Raw genomic sequence first — 21,628 nt, 5'->3', positions numbered from 1 at the left:
TATGTCTTAGTGTAGGGCTTGTATAAATGGAAATATACCTCCACACAGAAGTTTTCCCGTATAGGCATTTGACCAAAAAGGTCCCGATTCCCCAGAACAAATACAACTTAAGATTTAAATAAAGTGTATAGTGATACTGACTAATAAACACAACTAAACTCATGGGATGAACAAATTTATTAGGTACAAAAATAATTACATAAGGTAATAGCATGGTGGAAGGAAAATACATAGGTGTGCTATTCTCGTCATATTCTGACGTCACTCAGATTGCAAACAAAAGATCACCTGATTGCGGTGGGGCACACGGAAGATTTCTCAGGTGCCGTTTGACGTCACTAACTGCTGCGTCTGAAGAAACAGACAATTTTATAATTTTCTATTGTTAAATTAAACTGTCATAACCTAACCAAACCAACCAAACGTGCTGATAATGGAAAAATCAAATAAAGGTTTACTAATCTAAAAAATAGTTTTGTTCATAAAATAAAATTATAATTGCCTAAAATTCAATTTTATAATTTTTTAATTATAAAATTAAACTGTCATAACCTAACCAAACCAACCAAACTTGCTGATATGAAAAAAATGTTGATAAAAAGTTAGTGCCGCCGGCGGGAGTCGAACCCGGAACATTCGGATTATCAGCCCGCAACGCTATCCACTGCACCACCGAGGCCGATGGCTCAAAATCGTATCGTTGCGGTATTGGTGTTCCCTCAAAGTGACGTCAAACGGCACCTGAGAAATCTTCCGTGTGCCGTTTCGACCTGATTGTAATTGTCAAATTAGTATTTGTTTTGATTTGGTTGTTATTGTTTTTATAACGAATACATTCAACTATTTTAAAAACATGATAAAAATAATAACAACCAAATCAAAACAAATACATACTAATTTGACAGTTGTTATAATCATCTTTTGTTTGCAATCTGAGTGACAACGAGAATAGCTCACCTATGTATTTTCCTTCCACCATGAGGTAATAGAGTTTCCTTATGGCTATGCTATTTACAAAACTGAAGAAAGAGACAAAACTCTTGTAGGACTAATTTACATTATTGTGAACAGGTTCTTGACCGCCATACAGTGATTGGATTTTTGAAGCAAATTTTTTGTGGTAGCGAGCTTTTTGCTTCAATATCCTCTCCCTGGTCTCGAGTGTTTTCAGAAGCGGGATTGAAATCTTGCTTGTTATGTGAAGTAGGGATTTAGTCAGCACTGAAACAAAATTATTTCTTATAAAACACAATGACTTATTTGTATGCTTACATTTCTTGCGATTGTTGTCAGTTTATATAACCCCTAAATACTTCTATTTACTCACACGTGTCATTGTGAATGGTCGATAAAACGTCGGAGTTTTCTCCAGCACATTCCTTGTAGCTTTCCTCTTCTTCATTGTACAAAATGTTCGGTAGATCACAAATGGTCTGTGAAGTAAAAAAATGATAGGTAACAACTTGAAATGCACCAAAACGTAAAACTTAATTAGAAATTTCATTTCACAAGTCAAATTCTATTTACAGTTGAAACTTACTAATCCTGCTAATCCATGAATTTGGAAGTATTGAATTGCAGAAGATGGCAGATCATCGTCCACAAATGTCAAATGAACATTATTGCAAAGATTCTGTTAAATAGAGAGTTAAAACGGCTTATATCTTAGGCCCCTGTTACACTACGGTGCCTAGCCACGTTTCTAGCGAGTGACACGGTCGCTGGCCTCGCTGCCAGTCACCTCGCTAACACGAGGACTGTTCAACGCAGTCCATTTTTCTAGTTGTAAAGGTGGCATCAAACAGTGAGTTTATGTTGTTACTAGATCTCCAGCTAAAGAAAAGAAGAAGGAAGAGAACAATGCACGTTCATCCTATTCTGTCTATATACTGTATCTGTCTGTATCTGGTAAAGTTTGCTTGTTTATGAACATATTTTACAGATGGAAAATTTATTTATTTTGTACTAAAACATAGGCTCCTCTAATACAAGGCGAGACAAAAGTGGCAAGACCGCTGTCAAACTGAAACAGCTGTTGTACTTATTTATAATGGAGAGTATAGACAATATTTATGTTTCTGCTATTACCATGGCAATAGGCATGACGTTACAAAGTTGCCACACACAACGCTTCTGCCTTGTTTGTATTAGAGGGGGCTATGACTAAACTATTAACATTTAACTAAAAAAAATATTTTATTACCTTCCCCAAGCAGCAAACCTAGGTTTCCTTATCGATGATTTTTTTTTTTCAAGATATTGATCCGATAACTTATATCGATATTGACAAATTGAAACATAAACTTATCAGCTGACAACTACGATAAATAAATATTGCTCAGTATCAACAAACAATTTAGAAAAATATTATATTGAAATGAAGTTGTTCTAAACTAACCTAACCTAAATAACCAAACTTACTGCAACATTTCAAAACTCCGTTTGATATTCCTCACATGCCTTTTCTGTTATTAAACGGAATTTTGAAATGGTACAGCAAGATTGGTTAGTTATGTTAAATCGGTTAGTTTAGAACAGTTTCATTTCTTAATCCATAGGCTATATTATTTTTGTCAAAACAAGATCAGTTGTCAATGTGTAATTTAAATACGTTTGAAGATTTTAAAAAATAAGGAATATGGATCGTAAAGGAAAAAAAAACATATTGATATATCAAATAAAATCATCGATAATAATGAACGTTCCCTTTAACAGGAACGTACCCAAACCTAAGTACCCGTAAAAATATAATTAGGCAGATGGAAATTTGCTCTACGCTGCAGGTTTGCTGTGGCGGGAGGATTTTTTTCTCTAAAAAATCTAATAAATACAATAACATGTAATACTTATGTACAACCTTAGTGTATAAATATGTATTGTATTGTACCTGTTGTATTTGAAAAGAACAATAAAGAATTTTTCAATTCAATTCATTCATTCAATTCTACTCTATCTCACCTGTAGACAGTTGGGAACAAAGTTTTCATCGAGATTAGATACAACAAAGAACGGAACAGGTCTGCGGACATTACGCACCATGTCATTGTCATCAACAACACACTCCGATTGGAAACATGTCAGATTCACTTCACACTCCTGAAAAAAGTAATTTCCAGTTATGTAAACTGTTAAAGAGTAGTGTAAAAACAGTAAGAATAGCGGCTAAGACAACTGGGATGTGAAGAAAGGGAGTGTTGCACGACGTCCAATTTATAAGTCAGTGTCACAACGTCCAAAATGTAATTGTTGAGTTTCACAACATCCTTATAAAAAAATTTGACTGTTGCACGACATCCAAATCTCACTATGTCCAGTACAGTAACTGCAAGAAACATAGTCTTTCTACAAGCTTTGGACATCATAGTATTGGTTGTCGTGCAACAGCACACTTTTACTGTCAAAAAACTTAGCAGTAGCACCACGCCCAAAGCCGCTGTTAAGTCAGTGGTATGACGTACAATTGCTCAGCACTGTTGCACGACGTCCAGAGCTCCTGCATACGGAGTTAGGTTAGATTAAGTTAAGTTAGTATACAATAAATACGGTAAAACAATAGTCACAGTGTGCAGGCAACAAATTATATTTTGGACGTCGTGCAATCGATCCAAGGAGAAACACATTCGTTTATAATGTGGGACTGAATTAACATAGTCTGGTTTTATTTTTTTACAGATTTTTTATTTTTATTTTTCACTTTACATTTATTTTTAAAATTTTCATTGTGAGTTGAATATGGTAGCTTTACTCTTATCCGGCCTTCTCAAGATTACAGGCCTAACCAGATAACAATTTGGTCAGATAACCCACTTTGTTCTAAAACTCTGTTACCTGATCTAAAAAGGAGTTCACTACGGAACAGAAACTCAAAAACATATTTGTAGGAATGACAGTCATAGAGTTTTGCCTAGTTAAGAGACGTACAGTCAGCTTTCATTTCCGGTCGATCACAATGTTTGACCAAAAGGTATATTCAAAGTTAAATTATGTTAGCCTACACTTAACACTGAATAGGCCTCATAGAATATCAAAATAATCAAAATCAAATCAAAATACTTTTATTCCAAAAATTAAATAGTACAATAATAACAATATACCGGGTGCGGCAAAAGTCAGTATACCGCTGCAGGCCGGTGAGCGTCATTGTTTATCTCTCGCGCTATTATTATCTCAGTGTTATTCCTTATCTAATCTGACGTCTAGTCGTGGTTGATTTTGTCTTTGTTTATTCTTTATCGATGAATGTTTGTTTTGTTAGTATGCCACTAGTGACAGTGAAGTTAAGTTGGTGAGTTTAGTGCTTGTATTATTAACTTCTATTATTGGTGTTTTTAATCATGAATCGTAAACTAACTTTAGAGCAACGAGTTTTTCTTTTAAAAATTGGTGGAAATTCGATCGTGATTATACGGATGTTAGATGTGTTCTTAGAGTTGGAAAACAGTCCCACTTTTGAACAGTTGCGTCGTCGTTCGATTATTTGCCAGCAAGACGGAGCACCTCCACACTATGGAATAAATGTTCGAGCATTTTTTAATGATAACTTCGACGAATGAATAGGACGTAGAGGAACTATTGAGTGGCCTGCTAGGTCCCCAGACCTAACTCCGTGCGATTTCAGTATGTGGGGTTTGTTAAAAGAACATGTGTTTTCGGAGAAACCTCAATGTTTAGAACATTTAAAAGAATTAATAACAAAACATTTTGATGTTTTATTCACACCACAACTATGCAACAAAATCTGTAAGTCAGTGTTGAAAAGGTGCTACAAGTGTATAGACAATGATGGTGGTCACTTTGAGCAGCTTCTCTAACAGGTATATTAAAATTATACTTTTATAGTTATGTTTAATGCTAGCTACAGTTTAACTGCTTTTTCGGTATACTGACTTTTGCCGCACCCTGTATTACATGGAATTATTCCCCCGGATAGACTGTTGATCTGTGATTGGGGGAAGAGTTCTTGTAACCATTGTTAGGCAATATACAAAGTATTTAACATTTGTTCGATGCTATTACCTATATCTACTAAAAAATTAAAAAAGACAAAGACATTTATAAATTGAATATTAGAAAGGGGACCCCTAATTTGATTTAACAAATACGAAAGTAATGCATTCAAAAAAATAATAAAATGGATCCTACTAAACTAGAAGTTACTGAAGACGGTAACAAAAACATGGTTGAATTCTGCATCAGCCGTGGCGAAAACATCTTTTTCAGTTAATGGAAAATAATTATGCTGTGTAAGCTGACTGTATCAGCGCCTCTGCAGCCGCCCACCCGATACGCGCGAGCCACTCGCCAATCCTGCGTTTGTACACAGCAACACTGCTACCCTCCGCCTCGATAATGTCTGATGGAAGGTTACGGTATAAAACATGTGCTAGATAGAAAGCGTTCTTGTTAGTGGAATTGAGGAATGATCTAGGTAAACAAAAGCCAAAATTTATCCGGTTTCTAGTGGGATAACAATGTGATATTTCTGTAATTATTTGTTGCTTGTTTGACTTTATAAACAGTAATAGTGATTTAATGAATAGTTGTCTAATATTCAATACTGGAAATTCAATAAAAAGTTGATCTGTTGGATATCGGAGTGGTTTTTTAAGAATTTTTTTTGTTAGAGATTTCTGTGTTACAAACAAGGGCTCCAGCACAGTGGATGAGACGCCACCCCAAGCCAAAATTCCGTACTGGAGCACCGACTGCACGTAGGCGTAGTACACCATCCTGCAGTGATCCACCGCCAACACCTGGCCCAGCTGAGCGAAAGCATAGACCAACCTCCCAAGCCTCTGTTTCACATACCAAACGTATGGAACCCAGCTTAATCTCTGATCCATGATAACGCCTAAGTACTTATATTGTGACACACATTCGACAGTGTCACAGCAGCAGTCCCGTGACAGCGGATCACCACAAGAGTGTAGGTGTAGGAGTCTGGGACAAGGATCGTTATCACTTTTTAAGAAAATCAGTCGATGCTTGGTCATATACCACGTCCCACGTACTGCCGGTAGTAACCACTGCTGTGTCGTCAGCAAAGAGGAAAAGTTTGCTTCCAGATTGCACTTTAGATATGTTATTTATGTATATTAAGAACAACAAAGGTCCAAGATTACTACCCTGGACCACACCATATTCGATATTAGTTTTCTCACTTAAAATGCCATTGATGGATACGACTTGATGACAGACTTCTAAATAGCTTTTGAACCAGTCAATTGACAACTTGTCTAACCCAGCAAACTCTAATTTTGAGATTAGCTTTTGTCTATCAATTGAATCAAAAGCCTTCGCTAGATCTAAAAATGTTACTAGCACTCGTTGTTTTAAATTAATTTTGCAAGAAATAAATTTGTTGATGTCAAATAATGCATGCGTCATGCTTTTGTTTGCCCTAAAGCCGTATTGTGAACTGGAAATCACATTTTCATTTTCAAGATAATGGGATAACTGTAACTTAACACACTTTTCGAGAACTTTAGAACTTTTAGAATTTTAGAATATCAACCAATCAAATATTGAATTTAGTTATTTTTCATCTTCTCTTTCACTGTAGCAGGAATAAATTTCTTAACAGAATCCCTTACTTACCTATACCCTTTATAATGTAGGATTTTAAAATTCAAACAAGTCTAAATGATTTTTATTTTTGTACTGTTTACACTAAGTTACCAAATTAGTGATCTCAATATACCTTTGTTGTCTTGTCTTCGGAGAAAACAGAGCTGATAATTCCTACAAAGTTGTCCGACATTGTCTGGTAGTTAGCTTGCGTGTTCAGATCTAAAAACACCAGAAATATTGAACTAACAAAAGCAACGCTAATAAAAATCAATCAATGAATTTTTGTTTAAGGAAAGGCTCTAGGCCAGGATTTTATTGGCAATGAATTTATTAACAGTCAATTTACTACAGTAGACTCCCTCTTATCCGGACACCTTTTAACCGGACATCTGTTTAACCGGACTACACTCGGCGGAAATTACATCTCTTTAACCGGACAATTTTTATCAGCACATTGGTTTAACCGGACTAGATCGGCAGGAAGTGGGCGGTACTGAAACAACTGTTCTCGTGGGAAAGATTTGAGACCAGTTATCACATGAATAAATACAATGCTCTCCTAAATTTAAGTTGAATATCACAGTAAATGGTCTGTTTTAACAAGTTTTTGGGGACGTTGGTTTAACCGGAAAACCCGTTATCCGGACTAGCCTCGGTCCCGAGGAGTCCGGATAAGAGGGAGTGTACTGTATGTGCAATACAATACAATACAATACAATACAAATCATCTTTATTCATCAAGTATTTTACAGCAAATACATGAACTGCGTCACAGAAAGGAAAAGATAAGCAAAAAATTAGGTATACAAGTATCCTAAATAATAGATTACAAACATAAATCATAACATAACATATTTCTAATCATTTAAATTCCAAAACTCTTCAATTGAATATAATGATTTAGATTGCAAATAGTTTTTCAGTAGTTTTTTAAAGCTACTGTAATTATGTTCATTGAAAATATTTTTGGGTAGGCTAAATAAAAATTTTTTGCCAATGAAACTGGTTTTTTTCTCAAATAACTTCAATCTGTGTTGTTCTACATGCCTGGTGTTTCGTAAATTGTAACTGTGGAAATTTTTAGTTTGATAATCTGAACTTTTTACATGTAGAATAGTTTCAAAAATGTATAAATCATAGATGGTCATTATACCCAATTTAGAAAAATATTTTTTAACTGATTCTCTGTTTTTTATACTAAAGATAATTCTAAGAGCTTTTTCCTGTTGACGTAGAATTTTGTCTAGGTTTTTTTTTTGTGGTACCACCATATAAAGCTATTCCATAAGCTATATGTGAATTTATCAAAGCAAAATAAATAGTTTTAAGAGTATCAATGTTTGAGACACGGGACATTTGTCGCAAAGCATAAATACCAGCTGTAGATTTTTTTACCACATGTTTCACATGCTCATCCCAGGTTAAATGCTGGTCTAATATTAGACCAAGAAATTTAGTGTGCTCCACTTGATTTAATTTTGAACCATTAAGATATATATCTGGTTGTAATTTTAATCTTGATTGCCTTGTGGAGAAAGATAAAATATTAGATTTATTTGAATTTATTAGTAGATTTTTGTTATTTGTGAATTCATTTACTGACAATAAATTTAAAAAAGACTTTAGTTCCACTTCTTCTTGAGATTTACCTGTAATTGTTATGTTTGTATCATCTGCATACAGACATACAGATCCTCCAGCATTTACAACTCCTGGAAACCCCCTTATGTAGCAAAGAAACAACAAGGGACCCAGTATAGATCCCTGTGGGACACCATACTTTACTGTTTTAAAGTTGGACAAGACATTTTGGGTGTATGCATATTTGCAATTTGGATAGTATGAGGTATGTCGAATTTGAACACATTGTTTCCGATTGTTTAAATATGATCTGAACCAATTATATTCTTTATTATTTATGTTTAGGCCATGAAGAATTTCAAGTAATTTATCATGTGAGACACTATCAAAAGCTTTAGAAAAATCCAAAAATATTCCAACAACTTTTTCATTGTTGTTAATTGAGTTGATAACTGATTCAATGAAGTTAATGCTAGCAGTGGTTGTGGATCTTCCTGGTCGAAAACCATATTGCTCTTGATCCAGCAACTGGTTTGATTCCAAAAAATCCAACAACTGGTTGTATACAACTTTTTCAAGGATTTTTGAAAAAACTGGTAGCAATGATATTGGTCTGTAACTAGAAGGATCATTGGCATCCCCCTTTTTAAAGACCGGTATTATTTTAGCAATTTTTAGTTTAGAAGGAAAGATACCGCTAATTAAAGATGAATTAATAATGTGTGTTAATGGTCTTGAAATAATTGGGAAAACACGCTTAACAAGAGTAATTGGAATATCATCTACTCCTGTTGAAAATTTATTTTTGAGTAATTTAACTATCTTTTCAATATCTTTTTCATTGACTTCTTTAAATTTGAAACTACTCTTAGGCTTTTGTAAATTTATTAAGTTTGATTGTGAAGTTGTATTTATGTTAATATTAGGAAGAACTTGATCTTCCACAAGGTTTGTGAAGAAATCATTAAATATGTTTCCTACACATGTGGGGTCCGATTCACACTTGCCATTTAATATTACTACTTTAAAGTTTTTTTCTTGTTTTGTTTTGTTGTTAATCTCAGAATTGACAATTTTCCATGTTGATTTAGACTTGTTGGTTGAATCAGATATTTTCCTGTCAAAATATTGCTTTTTCTCGTTTTTCAATGTGATTTCCATTGTACTCAATGTATCGAGACTCTGATGCCTATTTTCGTCACAGAGCTATCAATTAACATTTACTAACAGGTCAAAATTGGACGACAACAATATCAAGGATTTGAAAGTTCCAATAAGAGGAAAATTAAATGTGATAAAAACAGCTTTGACCTAATATAATCAATGTGATATTTATACGTGGTGAATTCAGAACAGAATCCCTCATAAAGGCATATTGTAGACTATTTCTATGTTTCCAAATCTTACCTATCATTTCTTATCATTTGGATAATTTTATTTGGTTAGAATTAGATTAAATTTTGTTACCTAAACAACAAAACGCCCTCAACATAAACCAGACAGAGCTACTATAGTTTGGCCGCTTAGAAAACGACCTGCGCACTAATACTAAACCAATGCTGGAGGAGGTCGCTTTCTAAGCGGCCGAACTATAACCATAGGCTACAATTGTGTTCAGCAGATCCATTAAGGATGATAAATCTCTAAAAGAGTAAGGTAATAGAGTTAAAAGAGTTAATCTAAACTTTAACCTACCAACGTGGGAAGGCCAAACAGTGATATGAGGGTGGGAATGAAACCAGCCAAGTACTCTAATTTCCTTCTTGTAGTTGGTGGACAACTTTTCTGCGTGTTCTCTTGCAGCTAACAGCTGATCAATAGAAATCTCAACTCGGTCTTTCTTCTTATCCAACCGATGAGGAATTTTTATGGCATATATATATGCCATCACACCATCGTCGGTTTCTTTGATCTGTAAAGAAAAATTAACTGTTAAATGGGCCTAATACAAATAAAATATCACAGTTTGCAATGGAAGCTAGCAGTAAGAGGCTCTTTGTATCCTCTTTTTTAGTTGCATTAACTAACTAACCTAGCAAATGCAGCAGCTCATTGTAAAAGACAATCAATAAGATTCCTGATTCCTAATTACATTCATCACTTAAGTTGATTGAAATATTCTAGGCTAATTTAGGCTAATCGATATTGAAGGCTCTCTGCGGAACTGTAGGGCCTACCTTTTTCAGTGTGTGTTCCTTATTTAAAACATTTTTAGGTAGGATTATGGCTCTAGGAAGTGAGATTTTTTGACAGGGATTTTCTCCTTTACTGGGTATTTCCCCTATTTTGTCTGTAAGGCAGTGCAAAACCATGTCACCCCCTAACTTTATTTATTGGTTTATTTATTTGTTTGCCAACGGATTTACACCAATTTTACCACCACTTTGGGGCGAGGAATTCGATGGAACCATCGCCGCCCCCTACGACCCTTCATAATTATAACACTTAGGCCTACTCTTAAATTGCCCCCTTTTCCCGTTAGGAACAAAACTTACTACCCATTTTTAACTTACTACATGTATGGGGTACTTGGGAGTTACTGTGTTGCGGTGCTGAAACTATAAGTGCCCTCTATTTTGGGGTGAGAAATTCAATGGCGCAATCGCTATACCCCTATCTGAGTTACCCCCTTTCTGACTTTTGGGGGGGGAGTACTGTACATGTAGGCTCTGGGGAGTTAGTAAATTATGTTCTAAAGATACCAGGGGCTCAAAATATTTTTACCCCCTATAAGTTATTTGGTGTGAGAAAGTCGTTTTGCATTGACAAGTTAGCTCAAGTCTCATGAAGCAAACACCGTCCCCCTAAAACTAAAATAGGAGGATAGACAGCACAGCGGGAAGGCGTTTGCTCCATTAAATTTCTCACCCAAAAAATAGGGGATTTACACGGGCAATGTCACACTCTAACCAAACTATAAGCTAGGCCTAACTACAGTAGGCCTAACTCCTTAGAATGTAAGTTAGTTAATACTGTACCGTACACACAACTCGTATGACTTACCTCGCCCAAAAGCAAACATATCACTTCTTCCTTCTCAGTGGACAATGCTAGTTGAAGGCATGCCATATAAACATCGTTCGATAAGAAAACTTTTGCAAGAACCATAGTTGTAATATATTCAACTCCTCAAAACTTAACCTATTCTGATAACGTTGACGTTCTGTCTGTTTCTGTTTGTTTCTGTTTCTACACTCTAGGGTTGGGTTGTTTAGTTGTTTGTTGTTGTGTTGGGAACCTGTCTGTCGTCTGTTGCCAGCCGATGTCCGTTTCCGCCACAGAGCAAAGAATAGTTTCCGCACGACCAAAAATATAATCCCGCTCACTGGGCCGAGAAATTCCGTTTTATGACCCCTTCCCCTGTCTCTTGAGCAAAAATTTATAACAATTAAATTAAATATATCAGAGAAAGATAATAATTATCATAAGACAACAATTACACAAATATCTGTAAAAATTCAACGGTGGCAATAGTAAATAAAATATCAGAATAAATAACAATAATAAATTACTATAACTTTAACTAATAATGTAATTAAATTAAATAATACAAGGAAGAATTTATGAAAACAATTAATGACACTTTAATATTCCTGGGTTAGAACTTACCAGGAATACTTAGTATTCGTGGAACTTACCTATGGGCGAACCCGAACGGGTGGGTACCCGGGGCCCCAGGCACAGACTTTTCTTAAGTTCAAAAACTAATTATGCTTTATCAAATGGCCTTTCTCGTTTTGTGTAGTTGAAAATTACGATCGTGGGAAACTATTACAAATGCCTACCAGAAATTGCCGCGAACGCGATCACAATAAATCATGACAGCCGTTGCCGCGATTGCAGGAAATAATCACAGAGATGTTGTCCCGATTGCTGCGGTTGTGATAAAGGGGTTCACGTGGTCGTTTGGAAGATAAACAATTAATGTTGCCCCGATTAGAAGACATACATGTGTTGCCGTGCTGGATTACCGGACGACAATGATTACAGAACTGCTCTGATCGAGGGGAATAATCGCGGATGTTGTCACGATTGTAGGAAATCCCCACATATTTTGGGGCAATTTTTATATAAGCACAGATATCAAAAATCGCGAGAAATCATCGCATATGTTGCTGAGACCAGGAGAAGCACCATGGTTGTTGCCACAAGTACCTATTATAGATAGAATAAAGTAAGCTTTCCAAGTTTTTGCATTCTCCCTTATTTACTGTACCTTGATTAAAATTTATGTTTAATGTAGGTTTAATTGTTTGATGTTTAATTAAATGGTTTAATGTAGAATTTCAAAGGATTTTGCAAGGTACCTGCTTATGTGGTATATTGAATTTCAATAAATACAGTTAGAAAAAACTATAAAATCGTACATTAAAAATATTTTTACAGTTAAAATATTACTGTACCTATATAAAATTACTTATAATTACTTACTACATAAAATGCAGTATACTGATATTCTAACAGGTTTAAATAATATTATTTCGCCATTACATTGCTTATAATTATTATCAGTGTGTTTCATCGTTGTGTTTCATCACGTTTCATACTAGCGTGTTTCTTTGTCTGTAATTTTCTAATACTGTAATTTACAAGTACTGAAGTTAGTTCGGGATATCGCCGCTAGATGCTGCTACCGTCAATGCAAGCAACAGTTCGCCTAGTCACTGCTAGATGTCACTGAATACTCATTCCTGTGTTGTTTAATTATTTACTAGTAATTTAAAGACTATGCAAATTAGAAAAAAAATTGGTTTCAGTTAGAAAAATGATAGTATGTTATACGTTGTAAATCATGCACACATTTCCAAATTAAAGCAGTGGTAGTAGTTAAAGTAACATTTGTATCTGTTGAGTCTCGCAGTGATTTTGTGGTGGCTCATACAAGACTACCTTACCTGGACGACCCATGGGATATAACATAGGTAGTATGTACAAAAATTATTTCTTTGAGAAGCCGAGAGTCGTGTCTCTTTCTAGAGATCGATGATTGGCTTATAAACATAAACATTCAGATTCAACTCAACGTTAGGTTACACCACAGACAATAGACCAACCTTAGACTATAGGATTATACTAGGACGCTGGCGTCCGGGATGCTGGCGTCCGAGAGGCTAGCGTCCCACCTCGAGCCGAAAAATGACGTGATTTGAGTTGGGATGCTAGCCTCTCGGACTGCCATTTTATTTCAATGTTTAGTCACTTTTTGTTTATATCTATTTAAATAACATTAGGTTTAACGAGTACCAAGGTTTGATGCTTTAAGGGGGCTAATAAAGTGTGTTTTTAGTAAAATACTGTATTATTAGCTTAGTATAAAACAAATCGTCCAAGTTTAATCAAAATATATCCATACACAAGCAAATTCCAACAAATAACAACAACATTTTCAATAAGAATAACATGGCAATTTTTATTATACTCTTTTTTTAATTTTCTCCATAACTACAAAACAACACAACAACAACACAACACAACAACAACACAACACAACAACAACACAACACAACAGTACAAAAACACTTAAATATACAAAATTATTTGTTTTTAAGCTCACTAAAATTGTCTAGAGAGAAATTGGGAATTTTTCAGTTTTATGGATAAAAAATGACAAACCCCCTTTTTTAGCACATAAAACCCCGTTCCCAAGGTCTGTTTATGCTGGTTCGCGAACTCATTCAAATTTATCCCACCCCTCATCTTAAAACAGAGTTTCTTCAAAATAGGACAAAAGTTACTCCAGTTATCGCGTTTACAGACATATATATAATATTTAAATCTATTCGAACGGATGGTGTTTTTGGCCTCTGGGGACATCAAAATGAAAAAGTAAATCGGTCCCGGGCCTAGGTCTTACCATGCCACCTACGGTAATAGCTTCGAGCGTCCGGTGGCTCTTTTTAGCATCCGACGCTAGCATCCATAGTATGACTATAATAATGGTACTATACCTCAAGTAATCCAAATGTTGTTTGAGGTTAACAACCTACATGTTTCGCCGTAAATACGGCATCGTCAGGGTTACAAAAACGAAGACATCGATGTCACACGCACACAATAAATACACGAATACGAACATTTAATTACGGAAAGACAAAGTAAACATTTAATTGACATTGATAGGCCTATATAATCACTAATAATATAATATGTATCACTATATAATATGTATAATCGCCCCCATTTGATTTAATGCCCCGCTAGCGTCCCGGACGCTGGCCTCTCGGACGCCAGCATCCTAGTATAATCCTAACCTTAAAATGGTCTATTCTCTCACATCTCTGTGGTTACACGATTTCGCGATCGTAGGGTTGGTGGCGTCACAACAAAATTCTTGAACCAATCGTTTAATATATTTTGATATTGATTAAATTTGTATTATGATTCACTAGCTTATCATAGTTACATAGCTTTTCATGAACCCATATTAGAGTGCTACATTAGAGATTGTTAACTTGTTGGTGATTGCAAATATAAAGATGGTAGATGATGGTGGACCATAAACACAAACAAAAAATGTCACTGCAAAGTAAATATCTTATCTATTCTATATTCTATACTATTATATAAAAATCTGACGGCGTCTGTCTGTATGTGTATTACCTCAGAGTAATAAAACAAAGTATTACTAATAGGTGCAAAAACTACTGAACCGACTGGGCTTAAATTTTACAAAAATATAGCTATAGCTACCATAGTTATTTAGTTTTATTTATTTATTCACCATAGCTATTAGTTAATTATTCGAAAATGTTAAGGCAATAGATAAAAGGACTGGTTTTTTGTTCTTTGATATTTTTGTAGAGTAGAATCAGAGATGCAATGAAACATATACTGTATTTACTATTACATTTTTTAGTCCTCGATGTTTTGATAATCATATTAGTTTTGTCCGCCATATTTAATGCTCAATTTAATTTGTAAATTTAATAATATGTTCCAAAGATATAACAAATTAGTTTTTCTTTATTATTTCATTAAAAATAAATCATCATTAATTAATACTTATAGGAACTAAATTTATAATTAATTTTACTTACATCGTTTCTTCATTTAAAAAGACTAATTGATAAGGCACAATCACATTTCTAAAGTTTATAACAGCTGATGTTAGTGTTGCTAATGATTTATTGTGAGTGAAGATGGAAGGATTTGTGATTCAATTTGAAAAAGATTGACCTAAAAAAATGTTCATTTAAATTTAATACATAGAAGTTTTGAAGTAAGAAAGGTAAAAATGATAAATTTAAAAAAATAGGAAAAATATCTTAATTAATAAGGGGGATGAACCATGTATGTGAAAATGTTATTCAAAAGTTTGGTAAGTTTTTCATCAGCATACACAAGATTTAAACGTATTCAAAACCAAAATGACCGGTTTCACTGGTTGCCAGATTTAAAAGCCACAAACGTTTCTATAAAGTCCATTTGTTGATTTTTTTTCTGAAAGCGTTGGCGGATATGTAACTATTTTATACAACATACTGATATATAAAACTAAGTAATTAATAAATATTATGTTTATAGCGGCCAAATAGTAGATTAAGGTATTTAGCATAGTGACGAAAGTTGTTCAGAAAAACTGCTGTACCAGAGAAACGTTTAATAAAGACATTTTTATTTATTTATTTATGTAAGGATCATAAAAACAACCGAACGTAACAAAAAAGATTCATAGAAATAAGGCGAATCATATTTTCCTGAATATTTGTTATAAATGATGACACAATCTTCTGGGTTTTTACTTAAACGACTACATTTTATCAGAGAGGTCAAAGAGTCAAACCGTAAGATAACTTGAAGGCAAACGTAGTGTTGTTATTTCACAACCATTCTGTCTTTGAGGTTGATACTGTGAACACTGTGCAACATGAAGTTAGCTTGTGTAAGTGTTTGTGTTTTATTTTTACTGGTCGGTAATGCTCATTCCCAATTTTTCCGAGGGTTTGTGGTTGAAGAACCAGAGTATGAGGTAGATACCAACAACGAAGAATACCCATCGACAGACTATTCTTCATATGATCTTTTGGGCAACCCAGAAGAAAATGAAATCGAAGTTGAAGAAGAGAAGCCAAAACCAGATTCTGGATCTTCAGACGAATCTGTAAGTCCTATCCCAGAAGATTCTCGACCTGTGTTTCCTGATTTTGAGTCAGAAATACCAAGTAAGCCCTCTCTGGAAGAAAAAGTCGAAAAACTTCTTACTGACTTGAAAACACAGCAAGAGAAAATCACCAACTTGGAAGACATTAACAAGAAACTGATTCTCAAGATAGATTCCATCGAGCAACAGGTGAAAACCAACAGTATTATTCTCACAAATGTTCACCAAAAGCCAAGGGAGACTTCTAGGGCTACATTGCAGAAAGTCCTTCATGTCTTCAACCGTGTGATGAAAGTCAGGGTTTCTGCTCAAGACATTTCTGTAGCTCTTCGGGCCCTGAGTGACACCCCTGGCAGGAACAAACCCATTGTTGTCAGGTTTACCAACTTCGCTACCAAGATGAAAGTGCTCTCAGCCAGCAACAGGTATTTAATAGTATTTAAGGCACTAAGCTCCCAACTGTATATCTGCATTTTAGTACTTAAATTAGGGATGGGTAAAATTGGATTTTTAGTTCGAGACGGGATGTTTTATTTCTCAAAACATTTGAGACGATATCGAAACGGGATTTTCTTTCTCATCCTTGACGAAAAATGGACGTTTGAAATTTTAACATGATTGTGTAACATTCTTAAATACCCAATGATTTATGGCAGATGACTATGGTTAAATACAAAAATAATAATAATATGTAAGTATATTTTAAAATGTTACTAAAAACTGCAGTATAAAAACAAATATTCATTAGGCCTACCTTATTAAAAAAAAGGATATACAGACGGACACCACCTTAATTTTATAATAGTACTAGCTGACCCGGCGAACTTCGTATCGCCTAAGTTATAGGTTTCCCCTAAGACAGACCGATGGAAAGAAAGTACCGTTACGTTTAATTTTCAAGATGATCTCGTTCGCATCGCTCAATCACGTCCTGGTTGAAGTTCGTTCGCTACGCTCACTCACCTTTGGGTTGGAGCTCGTTCGCTACGCTCACTCACCTTTAGGTTGGAGCTCGTTCGCTACGCTCACTTGCCTTCAGGTTAGCTCGTTCGCTACGCTAACTCGCCTCCAGGTTGAAGTTCGTTCGCTACGCTCACTCACCTTTGGGATGGAGCTCGTTCGCTACGCTCACTCACCTTTATAATAGTATAGATAACTCTAACGCATAGGAAACATGGTGATGTCAGTTAGGAAATAGTTTAACTTTGAAAAATACCATACTTACCAGTCTAAAACATCAGTTGTACTAGTTTAGTATTAAATTACAATTGAAAAACTTTGAAAAATTCCAAATTTACAAGTCTAAAACCTTTCACTAACAAGACATCACATTATTGTCGATGTAAAATAAAGCAATATTTACCTGTAGGAATTAATTAAATGAGAACGCCTTTGAAAGGCAACGCAACAACAACGTGCTCCTGTATTGTGGTTTGTATTGACTTTTTACCGGAGTTTTTTTACCACATTTTAAATCTCGTAGGACGAGATTGAAAATTTCCCGAAAATTTCTCGAAACTCTGAGACCCATCCATCCATACCTTAAATACTTAAAGAAATCTTAAAAAAATCTTAAACAGTAGTTAAGATTAAACGTACAGTCCCTGTTAAAATAACTAAGCCATGTTTATAAGTATCTAGTAAAATGTTTCACTGTTTCGGATAATAGTCCAAAATACTAAATTAAATTCCTTTGAGGATTTGGTATCTTTTACATTATTAGGTTAGTCTTCCACGACCACAACATATAAGGTCAAGGGTGTGTGTCACGAATACAAGAACTTTTAATACTTTTAAATGAAATGGCGACCATACAAAGTAGATATTTTAAGGCAAGTATGAATGGAGATGAGTGTAGGATGAGGGGCAGACCCGGTATCATAAACATAAACAAATGATTTTACTGGCCCGAAATTAAACATTGCCTAAATGGAACTGTCTAAACTAAACCACTGTGACTGTATTTGTATAAGATTCGGACCAGTTACGTCATGTTTATAATAATAATCCATACCGCTTTTTAAGACGGAAATAGTTATTTGTGCAACTAGTGAGAAAAGTGAGCAATTGACTCACTCGAAAGAAATCCTTACTAGGAACGGTTTCTCGAGTGAGGCAATTGTACTTTGAACTCGAGTTGCACATTATACTTTTCCTACAGTTACCATAAAACAAATAAATTTGTGAAGAAACATAACCTATTTTTACACAGAAGTGAACTTTTAATATAACATTTAATGTGAAGTGACAAATACAACAGTACAACAGCTGACCAGCTGATTTACAGCCAGTGCTGCTAACGTATTTCGCGCGCATACGCCGTTGCCTGCATGTCACTATTTCGTGCCTTCACGTTGCAAATCTGGAGTGAGACAAAGTAATTAGAGTGAGACAATGTTAACATTGTCTCACTGATGAGCGAATTGGCCACTTTGCTTTCTCAAATCAGTGAGAGAACATGTACATTGTTAGGTAACTGTAGGAAAACATTTTATTTTTCTTATGTTAAATGAACAATGCCAGTTTTATAATTGATTATGATCAGCTGCTTCTCTAGCCACGATCATTTAAAAGTCCAATAATCAAAGAACAGCTGGTTCCACTTTCAAACAAAGATTGATTTATCTCAGTAGGCAACCTTCTGATGACAGTGTCAACAAATTAAGTTACTTTTCCTACAGTTACCTGACAAAGTGAGCTTTCTTGTACTGATTATAGCACTCAAAGTAGCCAACTGCTGCATTTACCTACTTTTGCCGAACTCATTTTCCTTTTCCGCACTAATTTTTTTGCCGCACTCCAGTATTGGTTGAAAATAAGTTGGCAACTCTTAAAGATACTACGGCTACGATCAGCTGGTCCAGCGTTTCCCATTTTGCTCAACGCTTTGATTTAACCTAAATAAAACGTAACCCAACCAACCTAAAACGTAACCTAACCTAAAAACGTGTTGCATAGTGTTTGAAAGACTAATTAAATGATTTATTGTAACTATAGGCAAAATTAGTAACACAAGCGCAAAGTGTCTTTGATGCACTCGAGAAACTTTCCACACTCGCCTGCGGCTGCGGCTAGTGAGTGTGCAGCAAAGTGCCACTTTGCACACTTACACAAATAACTATAGTCGTTTGTTGACAGGTTGACACATACCAACATGACAGTGTCTTCGGACTACAGTGAGTTGGTTGCGCAGAAGCGTGGCGAGCTAGTGCCATATCTTCAGCAGGCTCTGGCGCAGGGTCGTCGTGCCTTCTTGTGGTACGACAGAATCATCATTGACGGGAAAACTCACACCTTAGAGGAGCTCCTAGCTGAGAACACATCGCCGGACACTACGGAGGAACTGGAATCCATGTCTTCTTAAGAGACTAGTGATGAGCTGCTAAAATAATTAAATATAGACTGTCATCCGTGCTGCAGTTACCATGGTTACCATAGGTTCTGGCGTTCACCGCTGGGAGTGCCATGTAGTTACGGTGCTCCCAGCGGTGTGCGCCAGAACCTAAGGTAAACGCAGCACGGCTGACGGTATATATTTAATTCATTTTGTATATGGTAAAATACTGTACTGGTTTTCAGAACTATAGTTTAAAGAATTTTTTTAAATATGCTATTCACCAGTCTTTAGGGTATATTGTTTAGACTAACTTGTATTAGTTAATGAAATGTAGAGCAGTGGTTATAAAGGGAGGTTGGCAGTGGGTGTTTTCTTATGTTGGGTAACTAAGGTTTGTTAAAATTTATTGTGGGTCTTGGTATTTTTATATTTTGTTTCTTGCACCAAGTAGCCTATTTGGAATTTGTTTGATGAAAATTCACTCCATAACAATTTACTACTGTATAACTTGTTTTTACTAATCGCTACAATTTGACCCATTATTTAAATTTTGCTTGAATAGTATGTGATAATTTATTCTACTAGTTTAGGATAAGAAAATGTTAATTTATGGGAATAAAATAAACCTCAGTGAAAAACTGCAAGTTGTTTTTCTTGTAATATTGCCACAGTCATAGATATTAAACTATATAGCCTACCCTTTAAATTTTAAAAGAAATAGTGGCCTGAAACTAAATTTGTTAAATTTGTAGGCTTTGTAGGGCAATAAAAATTAACTACATTGTGTTAATGAATTTAATATTTAAACTCCCTCTTTATTTCTCTCTCTTCTGCCAAGACATTTACTGTACTTCAAAATAACTTGTTGAAGTCTGTATTGAGGAATTTTCTCTTTTATTTATTTTTATAATACTTATATGTTAGACATCAAATTCAAACAAATATTATTGTCCTCTAATATTACACGCTCAGCTCAGGTTTTATTACTTTATAATGGATCTTCAGTTTTACAGGAAACCTACCAATTTCTTTTATTTTATTTTAACTGTATTATCATTGATAATTATGGATTCAGAGATCAACATTTAAGAAAGGACATTCTCAAAATACTTGAATGATTCAATACTTTTGATTGAAATGGCGACCATAGAAAGTTGGTATATTATAGCCAAGTATGAATGGAAATGAGTGTAGGATGAGTGTCGCGATCTTGTAGTCTTGTTAGTGACTAAGGCCGATATATTCCTTAGACACAGCTGTTAATTAATAGCCCATACAGCTAACCTACAGTTTATAGTGGAATCCGATCCACATTTTTTTTGCCTTGGTATTAACGAATTGGTCTAATTATCAGGATAGTACTGCGGATAATCGTAGTACTCACTAGCGCGGACGTTAATACACACCAGGGAGTATCGCATCCACATCAGTGCATGCCTTTAAATATCCACAATAAATAGAATAAGCATACAAATTTAAACCATTTACTATTAAGTTTCAGTAGACTACACACATACAGAGAAGTGATTGATGGTGGTGAACCTATTAAATGAAAAATTCCTCCAACATAGAATTTAAAAAAGTGAATGAGTCTGAAAAAAAAATCTGAATTTATTATAAGTGTAGATGTTTTAGGGTGGAAAACAATTTCCGAACAAACAACTCTGAAAGTTCTATAATGCTTAGAACTCAAATCTCTGAAAGTTCTATAATGCTTAGAACTCAAATCTCTGAAAGTTCTATATTGCTTAGAACTCAAATTCAGGTAAGTAAAAAACTATCATTAGCGATAAAACAGTTTTTCTTTTGGCTTGCTTAATTATTTCACGTATAATACCTTTTTTACAGAGCACATACAGTAATAAAGAATAAAACAGTTATGAGCTCTTTGAAGGTACATGCAGATGTAAAAACCATTTATCAAAGCAAAGCTGGGGAAATAAATAAAAAACACAACGTAGGTTTTTGCTGTAACCTACCTTTTCAAAGAATATGAAGAATGACATAATACTTATAACCATTTAGGACAGCATAATGTC

General features: G+C 34.8%; 2 protein-coding genes across 2 annotated transcripts; one reads left to right on the top strand and one right to left on the bottom strand.

Annotated features, from left to right (window-relative positions):
- Positions 1 to 162: 162 nt before the first annotated feature.
- Positions 163 to 11,324, bottom strand: LOC128993836 (lys-63-specific deubiquitinase BRCC36-like). Its single transcript, XM_054417886.1, has 6 exons — positions 11,155 to 11,324; positions 9,847 to 10,063; positions 6,701 to 6,789; positions 2,959 to 3,096; positions 1,328 to 1,433; positions 163 to 1,221 (listed from the first exon to the last, which is right to left on the bottom strand). The coding sequence occupies exons 1-6, from the start codon at positions 11,257 to 11,259 to the stop codon at positions 1,049 to 1,051; spliced, it is 828 nt and encodes a 275-aa protein (XP_054273861.1). The 5' UTR covers positions 11,260 to 11,324; the 3' UTR covers positions 163 to 1,048.
- A 4,647-nt stretch (positions 11,325 to 15,971) lies between these two features.
- Positions 15,972 to 20,233, top strand: LOC128983489 (uncharacterized). The gene is made up of 2 exons (XM_054402788.1): positions 15,972 to 16,677; positions 19,391 to 20,233. The coding sequence occupies exons 1-2, from the start codon at positions 16,019 to 16,021 to the stop codon at positions 19,614 to 19,616; spliced, it is 885 nt and encodes a 294-aa protein (XP_054258763.1). The 5' UTR covers positions 15,972 to 16,018; the 3' UTR covers positions 19,617 to 20,233.
- The last annotated feature ends 1,395 nt before the right edge of the window (positions 20,234 to 21,628 follow it).

The sequence above is a fragment of the Macrosteles quadrilineatus genome, unplaced genomic scaffold (assembly GCF_028750875.1).
Source record: "Macrosteles quadrilineatus isolate MER2022 unplaced genomic scaffold, UCM_ALF_1.0 Scaffold_1__1_contigs__length_201487025, whole genome shotgun sequence".
Classification (NCBI taxonomy): Eukaryota; Metazoa; Arthropoda; class Insecta; order Hemiptera; family Cicadellidae; genus Macrosteles; species Macrosteles quadrilineatus.
This window is presented reverse-complemented; position numbering and strand designations above follow the sequence as displayed.